At 35.5% G+C, this 12,956-nt stretch overlaps 1 protein-coding gene across 1 annotated transcript; it reads right to left on the bottom strand.

Annotated features, from left to right (window-relative positions):
* Nucleotides 1-11,700: 11,700 nt before the first annotated feature.
* Nucleotides 11,701-12,670, bottom strand: LOC111891371 (uncharacterized). The gene is made up of 3 exons (XM_023887419.1): nt 12,481-12,670; nt 11,915-12,378; nt 11,701-11,706 (listed from the first exon to the last, which is right to left on the bottom strand). Exons 1-3 carry the CDS (start codon nt 12,668-12,670, stop codon nt 11,701-11,703), a joined length of 660 nt encoding a protein of 219 aa, XP_023743187.1.
* Between the last annotated feature and the right edge of the window lie 286 nt (nt 12,671-12,956).

Raw genomic sequence — 12,956 nt, forward strand, 5'->3', positions numbered from 1 at the left:
TCTTTATTTCGAGTTTCGGGTTGTGTACTGCTATGTCGAATCTTAGAAAAATCATAACTTCCTCATACGAAGTCAGATTTGGACGTTCTTTTTACGAAAATTCTCGATTTAACTAATACTATGACTTTTATTTAGATCACAAAGCCTAAAAAGTAGTTTATCGTAAACTCACTTTTTACGTAATATGGCGTCGTGTCGGTTCTGTCGCGAAACTTTAACGAGTCATAACTTCTTCGTTTTAACTCGGATTTCGGTGTGGTTTTCGCCTAAATGTTTCTAATGAGATAATATACAACTTTCAATAACATTATTTTTACTTATTTCTAAATTAAATTTTACATTTTCGTTAATTTCAGTATTTGACTTTTGATTGGAATCTCATAAGACTTTCAATATTTCCCGAATGATTTTAAACATAGTTTTACTTCAATATCATAAAACTATCTTGTTAGAACTCAACACTCAAATTCACATATTATTTAATAATATTTACTTTGAAGCTATCAAGCTTACAAAACACAATAATTATACACGGTTAATAATGTGTATGTTACAAATACCTCCTCCTTTTGAGGATTTCGTCCCCGAAATTACAATGATTTAAACAAATGGGGATATTTCGCTCTTATCTGATTATTATTTTCCCATGTATAATTTGGGCATCGATGGTTTTTCCACTTGACAAGCACCAAATTCACTTCTTTATTATGTAATTCAATTGTTCTTTCGTTTACGATCTCTTCAGGCTCTTCTACATATCTTAATTTATTATCCAGTTTTGCCTCGGATAACGGGACCATTTCATCATATATGCTTAAAAATTTACGCAGATAATTCACATGAAACACATCATGAATACCAGTCAAATCTTCTGGCAATTCCAAGTGGCATGCTTGCTTACCAATTCTTTGGATAATCTTGAAAGGACCAACAATTCTAGGATCTAGTTTTCCTTTCTTCCCAAATCGCATAATGCCTTTCCATGGGGATACCTTCAACATTACGAAATCACTCACCTGGAATTCTATAGGTCGTCTTCTCTTTTCTACATAGCATTTCAGTCGATCCTTGGCCACTTTCATTAGATCTTTCTCGTACAATTTGAATCTTGTCAGTGGTGTCTTGAAGCATTTCATGGCCTCCGAGGATTTTTTATCCTACATCACGTCAACATAATGGAGTACGACATTTACGACCATACAATGCTTCATATGGTGGCATTTTTTATCCCAGTTACCACCGAACTCCAAGCCGCATGCACGAAGCATATCTTCTACTGTTTGGATTGTTCTCTCTGTCTGACCATCTGTATGGGGATGATAAGTTGTGCTGAGAGCGATCCGAGATCCTAATTCACATTGCATACTAGCCCAAAATTGAGAAGTTAAGCGAGTATCACGACCGTAAATAATCTTTAGTGGCACACCATGTCTTGCAATAATTTCATCCAAGTATACTTGTGCACATTTCTCCATTGGAGCTGTTTCACGCATGGCAAGAAAATGTGCACTTTTAGTTAGTCGGTCGACAATTACCCAAATGTTATCATTCTATCTTGCAGTCTTCAACAATTTGGTAATAAAATCCATGGACTTTTAGTTTAGGCTTATGGGCTTCATCTAAAATCTTCTATATTAATCAACCAATCTTTGGAATCCATAGCCAATTCGTAAATACTTTTAGTCTACGTGGATCATCAAGTAAAATATCCGCATAATGCACCATCCCTTCTTTCTTCACATTTTCTGGCTTTAAGGCCTCTAGTTGCCATTTCTTTAGTTCATCAAGAATAGTGAGCTTTACGGTAGTGTGGGAAAGAACATAACATACACTATTATGATAAACCTTCCTGCTAAGTGCATCGGCAACTACATTGGCCTTTCCAGGATGATACAGGATTTCACAGTCATAGTCTTTGATTAGCTCCTTGGCTCGCTGTTGTCTCATATTTAAAGTTTGCTGACTAAATATATACTTAAGACTTTTGTAGTCGGTAAACAATTGGCATTTTGTACCAAAAAGATAATGTCTCCAAAGTTTTAGGGAAAATACCATTGCAGCGAGTTCGAGGTCATGAGTGGGATAATTCTTTTCATACTATTTCATTTGTCTTGAGGCATAGGCTATTACTCTACCACGCTGCATCAACACACAACTGAGTCCCAATCTTGAAGCGTCTCTATACATGGAAAAATCATTATCACCTTCTGGGAGTGATAAGATCAGAGCATGAGTCAAAAGATCTTTTAGAGTTGAGAAAGCTCTTTCTTGGGCTTCACCCCATTCGAACTTTACTTCCTTTCGTGTAAGACTTGTGAGAGGTACAACTATACGTGAAAAATATTTAATGAATCTCCAGTAATACCCTGCAAGACCCAAGAACCTGCGAACTTTAGAAGCATTACGGGGCGCTTCCCAATTCTAAATGGCTTCAATTTTCGTAGGATCTACTAATATAGCATCACCAGAAATTACATGGCCGTAAAATTGAATTTGGCGAAGCCAAAATTCACATTTTGAAAATTTAGCATATAATTTCTTCTTTTGAAGAAGTTCTAATATTTCACGAATATGAAGGGCATGATCAGCTTCAGACTTTGAATAGATTAGAATATCATCAATGAATAAGATGACAGATTTATCGAGCATTGGGCAACATATGCGATTCATCATATCCATGAATACAACAGGAGCATTTGTCAGACCAAATGGCATGACAAGGAATTCATAATGCCCATATTGAGTATGAAAAGTAGTCTTTGGTACATCCTGCTTGTGTACTTTCAACTGATGATAGCCAGATCTCAAATCAATCTTCGAGAAATAGCTAACACCCTGAAGTTGATCAAATAAATTGTCAATGCGAGGTAGTGGGTACTTGTTCTTGATAGTTACCTTATTTAGCTCGCAGTAATCCATACACATTCGCATCGAACCGTCCTTTTTCTTGGCAAACAATACTGGGGCACCCCAAGGAGAGGTACTCGGTCGAATTCCTATAATTGGATCATCATTTCCTTCATCTCAGCCAACGCAAGACGATAAGGAGTCTTTGCAATTCGAGCAGCACCAGGTACAAGATCAATTCAGAATTCTACTTGCTTATCCAAAGGTAGTCCATGCAAATCATCGGGGAAAACATCAGATAATTATTAACAACAGGAACATCATTTACATTTTTCTTCCCCTCTTTTGAGATATCAACTATATAGGCTAGATAAGTAGTACACCCTTTTGATATAAATTTACGGGCTTTGAGGAATGAGATTATTTTTAAGATTCTTTGTTCATCATAGACATAAAATAGAATCCTTCCCTTTGATATGGATGCGTACCATCTTTTCATAACACAAGATTTATGTGCGGTTCTTCGAGAACCAATCCATGCAGAGAATAATATCAAAGTTGGGCAAGGAGAAAGGAATCAAGTTCGCAAGAAAATTATAGCCTTCAATTTCTATCACACAATCTCTATAGACTTTATCAACAAGTAATAATATACTTCCCGCAGTATCTACATGAAATGGTTGCGCGAGTGCATAGCAAGCAATTTGAAAGGAATGCGCAAATTCATGAGACAAAAAAGAATCTAAGGCACTAGAATCAAATAAAATATGAGCAAGTCTAGAGTTGACGAGAAATGTACAAATCATAACATTCGGGTCTTCATGTGCCTCCTCCGTGGTAAGTTGGAATGCACGACCTTTAGCTTTTGGCACCTCCTCCTTTTTAGTTGGAGCACTCTTTGGTTGTTGGACGGAAGCTTGACTCCCCGCCGTTTGACTAGTAAGAGAAGGGCAGAAATGCTTCCTGTGGCTAGGAACACCACAAGTAAAGCATGTAACATTCTTCATCGGGAAAACGGACTTCATGTGGCCTACTTCTCCACATTTATAACAGACCACTGATCCTTTTTCTAATTTGCACTCACCCGCATGATTCTTTCCACAATTTCGACACAATGGTGATTGAAGAGAAAAAGATTGTGATCTACAGCAGCCACGAGGGGTATTATGAGATTGCACTTGTTTATCAGGATCAAATCGAATAGATTGAGCTGGTGGAATAGAGGAAACAGGAACAGTTCGATTAATACGTGGATGCTTCGGAACAGAAAGAGTTGCACCAAGTATTTCTAAGTCATGATCGCAATTTTGAGCATACTCAACAGCTTTATCAAATGACAGAACATCCCAGTTAACCACGAAATCGTGGATTTTCTACCATAGTCCTTCCAGGAATAACTGAATTTTATCATCTTCAGTTGGAATACACTTTGCAGCAAACCATGCTTTTTGATTGAATTGAGTTTCATAATCATTCACAGTCATTCCTCCCTCTTTAAGCTCGAGGAATTCTTTCTCCAATCTTCCCCTCATGTCTAAAGGACAATACTTTCCTACCAAATAAGTTTTCAACATTTCCCAAGATAAATTATCCTGTTCATACCCGTTGAAAGCTTCGAATGTTGCTTCCCACTAGACCAAGGCTTCTCTGATGAGCATTATAGAAGCATAATTAGCCTTGTCTTCATTAACCACATGAGAGATACGAAATACTTTTCTGTGTTCTAGATCATGTAAGAACAAAAATGGGATTACGAACACATGAAAACTCCATAGCACCATTACAATTGAAAGTTTTTAAGGAGGGACGTTCGCCTCCCCTTTTGAAGATTCTCTGGTGGCTTTCTCTTTTCCTTTATCACTATTCTTTTATGTTCTTCAAGAGTCTTCCGAATAACAACAGTAAGTTTATCCACAAGTCGCTCCTCACGAGGGGATACTGGAGTATTTACTACATCAGGTTGAGGATCTCCACCCACATATGGTGTATGGCTACTCACCTGTTCAGCCATTTTTCTAAAACTTTGGAGTAATATAGTATTTTTAGAATATTAGGATTTATCATTACCTAATACTTTACTTAAGTCTTTCCTATGTTTTTATCCATATACTTACAATAAATCCGTTCATATATTGAACTTCCGACGGTTTAATTCTAAATACCAATATGTGGTATTTAGTTCACTTAAACTACTGCTCTGATACCATGACTGAAAGACCCCTTTCATAAATTAACATTATTACTTTCAAACATGCTACATGCATATTCATAAGCATATTTTACATATATGGTTTTGTTAAAAATACTGGATACAAACCGACTATTAAGATTATCACAAAGTCTTATATATTACATAACTTCCAAGAATTAGTAGACAAAATACAAAAGCTATAATATTAACTAATCTACATCTTCTACCAGTACAACACTATATCTGATGCTTATCACCTGCAATAGTTTAAACATTGGGAGGGATAAGCGGGTGACGCTTAGTGAGTTGAATAACAGTTACAATATAACGGCATGCCATATATATATATATATATATATATATATATATATATATATATATATATATATATCAATATAACAGAAACAAAGATGGACAAAGAACAACAAAGGCAGATGAGTATCATATGACAAGCTTTCCATATCAACGAATAATCTGTTTCAAAGATTTACCATCAATGAGATACAAAAATTTCAACATGATATACATCAATAAGACTTCAGGCCAAGTGACAAAGAAAATACAATTTTGAATTATCATTTGGCTAGCAATTTACAGGCTTTCAGCCCTGCCTAGCCTTCTGCCAGTGCCAAAGGAATGCTTAATCATCCACTTCATGGTCAAAGGCTACATACCAATACCCAAGTGATGCTTAGTCATTCACTTCGCGGTCAAAGGTATAGCTCATTATCATAATAACACGGAAAAGCACATTGCACATATAACACGTAACATACAATTGTCCCTATATTGAACTCACCGTGAAATAACCGATTGATAAAATGATAATTTGGGCAGCACTTCGCCTCTAAAAATTACTTTCTTTGATGAAACCGGGGATTTTTGTTGAAAATTGGGCCTTGCGCAGGTAGAGTTTCAACATGAAAAGACTATTTTCTTGGGTCTTCGGTGCGTCGGGACTTGCTTCGGATGTCGGGGATGTTTCCTAGGCTTCGGGCGATGTTAGGATAATTTGAGAGAGAGCAGAGGGTGAGAGAGAATAAAAGTTGTAACCAAAATTCCGGCATCCTCGCACCCTATTTATAGTATCCAAAGGACCTGATTACGATGGGCGTAATTTCATGTACGCGGGGGGTACTACCTTAGTAGCCACTACGCTGGGCATAAGCCATCGTACGTTGTCCGTACAAGGGGATTAGTTTGGACACGTCAAGGCTACCAATATGTGGACCACATAAGAAGAAGTAGGTGATGTAGCCAACATCGGATCACATACACTAGTACGTTGGGCGTACTCATGTACGCTTGGCGTACTTTGATTTATCAAACTTGAAAAATTCGTAACCTTCGCATACGAACTCCGTTTTTGAAGATATTTATATCCATGCGTAGGTATGATCATGCTCTACAACTTACGTTTAGACTCCGTCGGCTGATAGTGATTCATTTTTAACATTATATTTTTAACAGGCCGGGACAGGAAAGGTCCGTTAAAAATTCATAACTTCTTCATCCGACGTCCATTTTCGTCTGTCTTTTTACCGTTGTACTACTACTGACGAGATCGTTGATTCTCGTTTAGGTCGTGTTGGATAAAAATCACTCAATTTTTATTCGAGTTTCGGGCTGTGTACTTCTATGTCGAATCTTAGAAAAATCAAAAGTTCCTCATACGAAGTCAGATTTGGACGTTCTTTTTATGAAAATTCTCGATTTAACTAATACTATGACTTTTATTTAGATCACAAAGGCTAAAAAGTAGTTTATCGTAAACTCACTTTTTACGTAATATGGCGTCGTGTCGGTTCTGTCGCCAAACTTTAACGAGTCATAACTTCTTCGTTTTAACTCGGATTTCGGTGAGGTTTTCGTCTAAATGTTTCTAACGAGATAATCTAAAACTTTCAATATCATTATTCTTACTTATTTCTAAATTAAATTTTACATTTTCGTTAATTTCAGTATTTGACTTTTGATCGGAATTTCATAAGACTTCCAATACTTCCCGAATGATTTTAAACATAGTTTTACTTCAATATCATAAAACTATCTTGTTAGAACTCAACACTCAAATTCACATATTATTTAATAATATTTACTTTTAAGCTATCAAGCTTACAAAACACAATAATTATACATGGTTAATAATGTGTATGTTACACTAACTATAGCGAACAGTTTAGGTGCGGAATTATCAGTCCCGTATAGATCTATATATATATATATATATATATATATATATATATATATATATATATATATATATATATATATATATATATATATATATATGTGTCACGCTCTCTCTCTCCAGGAGACTCTGGTTATAATACAAGACTTTTGTTGGTACTTAGGTAAGTACTTGAAGATGTGACTCACAAAGTTATATTGACTGTTTACGTGTAGTATAATGAAAATTCCTTATTCTTGTAAATGTATGTATCACCATTTTATAGGGGTTACTTGGTATAAAATAATTATACTTTGGAATAATTATTTTATTTTGTATCTTGAGAAGGAAGAATAGTGTGTATGTCTCATAAGCTATACTTATTATAGTTTATATAAATGTTTCGTTGAAATAATGAATCCTTTGTATGCTATTGTCAATTTGTCATGATAATAAAGTGAAATGAAATAATTATATACGTATGTGTATATATTTATACCCTTTTTTGCTCAACCTGTTACAATAGGGTTAAAGTTTATAAACTATTTTAAATATAGTTTATTTATTGAAATCCAATTTTACCCGTTTCATATATATATATATATATATATATATATATATATATATATCTTGTAAGAAAATTCTAGCATATTTGTACGAGAATCTTATATGTATACGTTCCTGAATTTAGAGATAACGATGTTTCATGTATTTTAGCATTTTTCGCATAAAATATAGAAAGCGTATATAACGATTTGTATTTTAACACAAGTTTTCTTGTGTTTTACTTGTATTCATCCCCTAAAAACATATAAAATTCGTGAAAACTCATCGGGTGTGTTCTTGGCTACAAAATGAAGTGTTAGGGATGTTCGCCAAGCTTGAACACATGAAAAGAGTTGTAATCCTAATAGTTTTTAACACATAATACATTTGCAATTTAGATAACTAACAATTAAAGTGTTAAATAACACTTTTTATTGTAAACAAACTTACCAATTAATTCCTAAGAATTAATTGAAGGATTTGTTCTTCCTGGAAAAAATGTTGAAGATTTTCTAGGAACTATTGAAGATATAAAGATGTACTTGAGGTAAAACTCAAAGATTTGAAGATCTTAAGAGCTTTGAGAGAGAATTCTATAAGAGAATATGAAGTGAAATTGAGAAATGGGGTGATTTCGGTTTATGTATTTATATATGGGATAAAATAGGATGTGACATACGCCTTGAAATCTGTAATTTATCATCTAGAATAGTGTGCCGCCGATTAAAATGAGAGATTTCGGCTTATCTATACCGAAATCTCAAGATTCGGTCTAAAAGCTCCAATCAAGAACCATTGTGATTTCGGTCTATAGGGTTTTCGGTCATGGAAGGGCCCTCGGTGGGGTGGTTCTAGGTCAAGGCTTGGATCTCGGTAAAGGCTTAGGGGATTTTGGTCCTTAATTGTTCCACAAAAAGTGATTTCGGTTTTGGTGGTTTTTTATTCCAAAAACTGAAAACCTCAAAAGTAAGGTGTTAACTATACTTTATGTTTTCATGAATTATCTAATTGACTTTTATTTGACATGCTTTTACTTTTATTGACTTGCCTTGACTTTTATTGACCAGAAATAGCCGGTTGTTACATTATCCCCCTGTTAGAGGGAATTCCGTCCCAAAATTATTTCTAAAGTGGGTACTCATGGACTAGGGAAGAGATGCGGTTATTTTTGTTTCATGTGGTCTTCTTATTCCCAAGTGAATTCAGGTCCTCGCTTGGCGTCTCAGCGGACCTTCACTATTGGTATACAACTTTGTTTCATTTTCTTGATTTCCCTGTCCAAGATTTCCACAGGTTCTTCTATGAAGTTGAGGCTCTCATTTATCTCAATTTCATCAAGTGGGATTACAAGAGTCTCATCGGATAGACACTTCTTTAGATTGGACACGTGGAAGGTGGGGTGTATCTCACCGAGTTCCTGCGATAGTTGAAGTTTGTAAGCTACGCGCCGATTCTAGCAAGAATCTCGAATGACCCCATATACCTTGGATTTAGTTTTCCATGTTTTCCGAAACATATCATTCCGTTCAAGGGTGAGACATTTAATAGGGCGTGGTCACCAACCTAGAACTCCAAGGGCTTTCGTTTTTTATCCGCATAATTCTTTTGTCGGTCCCTAGATGCTTTCAGTTGTTCCCGGATTTGGACGATCTTCTCTGTTGTCTCCCTTATGATCTCAGGGCCGGTGAGAGTTCTATCAGGAACTTGTTTCTTTGCTAGTTGTGTGTTACCCACTTCAGCCCCACATAGAGGGGATATGCACTTACGGCTACAGAGGGCTTCGAACAGAGCAACTTTGATGCTAGTTTGATAGTTGTTATTGTACGAGAATTCGACAAGTGGTAAATTGGTATCCCAAGCTTTACCAAAGTCTAGCAAACAATCTCTCAACATGTCTTCCGACATTTGAATGGTTCTCACGCTTTGCCCATCAGTCTGGGATGGTATGCCGTACTCATGTCTAGTTGGGTTCCCAAGAATTTTTGTAGTGATTGCCAAAACCGTGTGGTAAATCTATTATCTCTGTCGAAGATAATGGATATTGGCACTCCATGAAATCGTACGATTTCTTTTATGTACATCCTGGTTAACTTCTCCATCTTGTCAGTCTCTTTTTGACATATACCCTTTCTAAAACTACATCATATTACTCCAAAACATGCTACATGCATATTCATAAACATATTTTACATATATGATCTTATTACAAAAGACTGGATACAAACCGACTAACGAGGTTTTTACAAAATTTTATATATTACATAATTTTCCAGGAATTTATACACTAAATAAAAAAGCTATAAAATTATCTATTCTACATATTCTAATAGTACATAATTATACTGGATGCTTATCACCTGCAATAATTAAACACTGAGAGGGACAAGCGGTGACGCTTAGTGAGTTCAATAACAGTTACAATATAACGTTATGCCATATATATATATATATATATATATATATATATATATATATATATATATATATATATATATATATATATAAACATGACAGAAACAAAGGGGGATAAAGATCAACAAAGGCATATGTAAATCATATGACATGCTTTCCATGTCAACAAATAATCTCATTCAAAGATTTACAATCAATGAGACATAACAATTTCAACTTGATATACATCAATAAGACTTCAACCCATGTGGCATGGAAAATAAACGATTTCTGAATAAACATTTTGGCTAGCATTTACAAGCTTTCAGCCCTACTTAGCCTTCTTCCAATGCCAAAGTGAATGCTAACTCATCCACTTCATGGTGAAAGGCTACATACCAATACCAAAGTGATGCTTACTCATTCACTTATAGTCAAAGGTATAGCTCCATTATCATAATAACATGGAAAATCACATTGAACATATAACGCTTAACATACAATTGTCCCTATATTGAACTCACCATAAAATAATTGACTGATAAAATGCTGATTTAGGCAGCACCTCGTCTCTAAAATTGACTTTCTTTGACGAAACCGGGGATTTTTGTTGAAAACCGGGCTTTATGCGGGCAAAGTTTCAACTGATAAAATTATTTTCTTGGGAACTTTGGTGCTTCGGGACTTGCTTCAGGTGTTAGGGATGACCCCTAGACCTCAAGGGGTGTTAGGAGAGTTTGAGAGATGAAATTGGGTGTAAAAGAGTGAATTTTGTAACAAAAAACCGGAAGGCTTCGCTTTTTATTTATAGGAGGCTGGCCTGGTTAACGCAGCGCGTTCCTCAGAGGAACGCAGCGCGTTTTGGTAGGTACGTGGCTTCATGCGTGTCAAGATCCGAGATACGTGTCCACTGCATGCGAATGCGACGTGTTCCCTCAAACGCAACGCGTTCCCTTCGGATAAGCTTCGAAGTTTGTGCCCAGAACTTTAAAAATTCATAAATTCTTCATCCAACGTCCGTTTTCCTCTATCTTTTTACCATTGTACTACTATTGACGAGACCTTCGATTCTCGTTTAGGTTGTGTCGGATAAAAATCACTTTTTTTTAGTTTCAGGCTATGTACTGCTATGCAGAATCTTAGAAAAATCATAACTTCCTCATACGAAGTCAAATTTGGACGTTCTTTTTATGAAAATTATCGGTTTAACGAATACTGCGACTTTCATTGATATTACAAACGCTAAAAAGTAGTTTATCGTAAACTCACTTTTTACATCATATGGCGTCGTGGCGTTCTATCGCGAAACTTCAATAAGTCTTAACTTCTTCGTTATAACTCAGATTTCGATGAGGTTTTCGCCTAAACATTTCTAACGAGATAATTTACAACTTTCAATAACATTATTTTTACTTATTTCCAAATTAAATTTTACAATTTCGTTGACTTCAACATTTGACTTTTGATTGGAATCTCATAAGACTTCCTATCACTTTCGGAATGATTCTAAACACAGTTTTACTTCAATTCTCATAAAAAACTATCTTGTTTGAACTCAATGCTGAAAACCATATAATATTTAATATTATCCATTTTTAAGCTAACAAAACACGATAGCTAAACGTGTATGTTACAAATACCTCATCCTTTTGAGGATTTCGTCCCCGAAATCACAACGATTTAAACAAATGGGGATATTTCGTTCTTATCTCATTCTTATTTTTCCAAGTATAATTTGGGCCTCGATGGTGTTTCCACTTGACAAGTACCAATTCCATTTCTTTATTACGTAATTCAGTTGTTCTTTCGTTTACGATCTCTTCATATTCTTCTACATATCTTAATTTATTATCTAGTTTCACCTCGAATAACGGGACCGTTTCATCATATATGCTTAAACATTTACGCAGATAACTTACATGAAATACATCATGAATACCTGCGAAATCTTCTAGCAACTCCAAATGGTATGCTTGCTTACCAATTCTCTGGATGATTTTGAAAGGTCCAATAAATATAGGACTCAATTTTCCTTTCTTCCTAAATCGCATAATTCCTTTCCATGGGGATACCTTCAGCATTACGAATTCATCCACCTGGAGTTCTATGGGTCTTCTTCTCTTTACTGCATAGGACTTTTGTCGATCTTGGGCTGCTTTCATTCTTCCTCGTTCAATCTGAATCTTGTCAATGGTGTCTTGAATCATTTCAGGACCGCCAAGGACATTATGTCCTATAACATGTCAACATAATGGAGTATGACATTTACGCCCGTATAGTGCTTCATATACCTTCAGTATATTTTCTATTGTTTGGATTGTTCTCTCCGTCTGACCATCTGTTTGGGGATAATAAATTGTGCTAAGAGTGACACAAGATCTTAATTCACATTGCATACTTGCCCAAGAATCAGAAGTGAAGCTACTATCACGATCGGAAGTAATCTTTAGCGGCACACCATGTTTCGCAACAGTTTCATCCAAGTATACTTGTGTGTATTTCTCCACTGAAGTTGTTTCACACATGGCAAGAAAATGTGCATTCTTAGTTAGTCAGTCGACAATTACCCAAGTGCTATAATTTTGTCTAGCGGTCTTTGGCAATTAGAGCAGCATTAGACATAAAGCCAGTTCAGAATTCTATTTGCCTATCCGGGGGAAATCCAGAAAAATCATCGTGGAAAACATCAGGATATTTATTAACAATGGGAACATCATTTACAATTTTCTTCCCTTCTTTTGAGATATCAACTGTATAGGCTAGCTAAGTACAATACTCCTTCAATATAAGTTTACGAGTTTTTAGGAAAGA

This window comes from Lactuca sativa, chromosome 7 (genome assembly GCF_002870075.4).
Source record: "Lactuca sativa cultivar Salinas chromosome 7, Lsat_Salinas_v11, whole genome shotgun sequence".
NCBI classification, from domain to species: Eukaryota; Viridiplantae; Streptophyta; class Magnoliopsida; order Asterales; family Asteraceae; genus Lactuca; species Lactuca sativa.

Coding starts and splice junctions, on each gene's coding strand:
- LOC111891371 (XM_023887419.1), bottom strand. CDS start 12,670: ATGTGTGAAACAACTTCAGTGGAGAAATACACACAAGTATACTTGGAT. Junction 12,379..12,480: donor TTATTATCCCCAAACAGATG/GTCAGACGGAGA, acceptor GACATGTTATAG/GACATAATGTCCTTGGCGGT.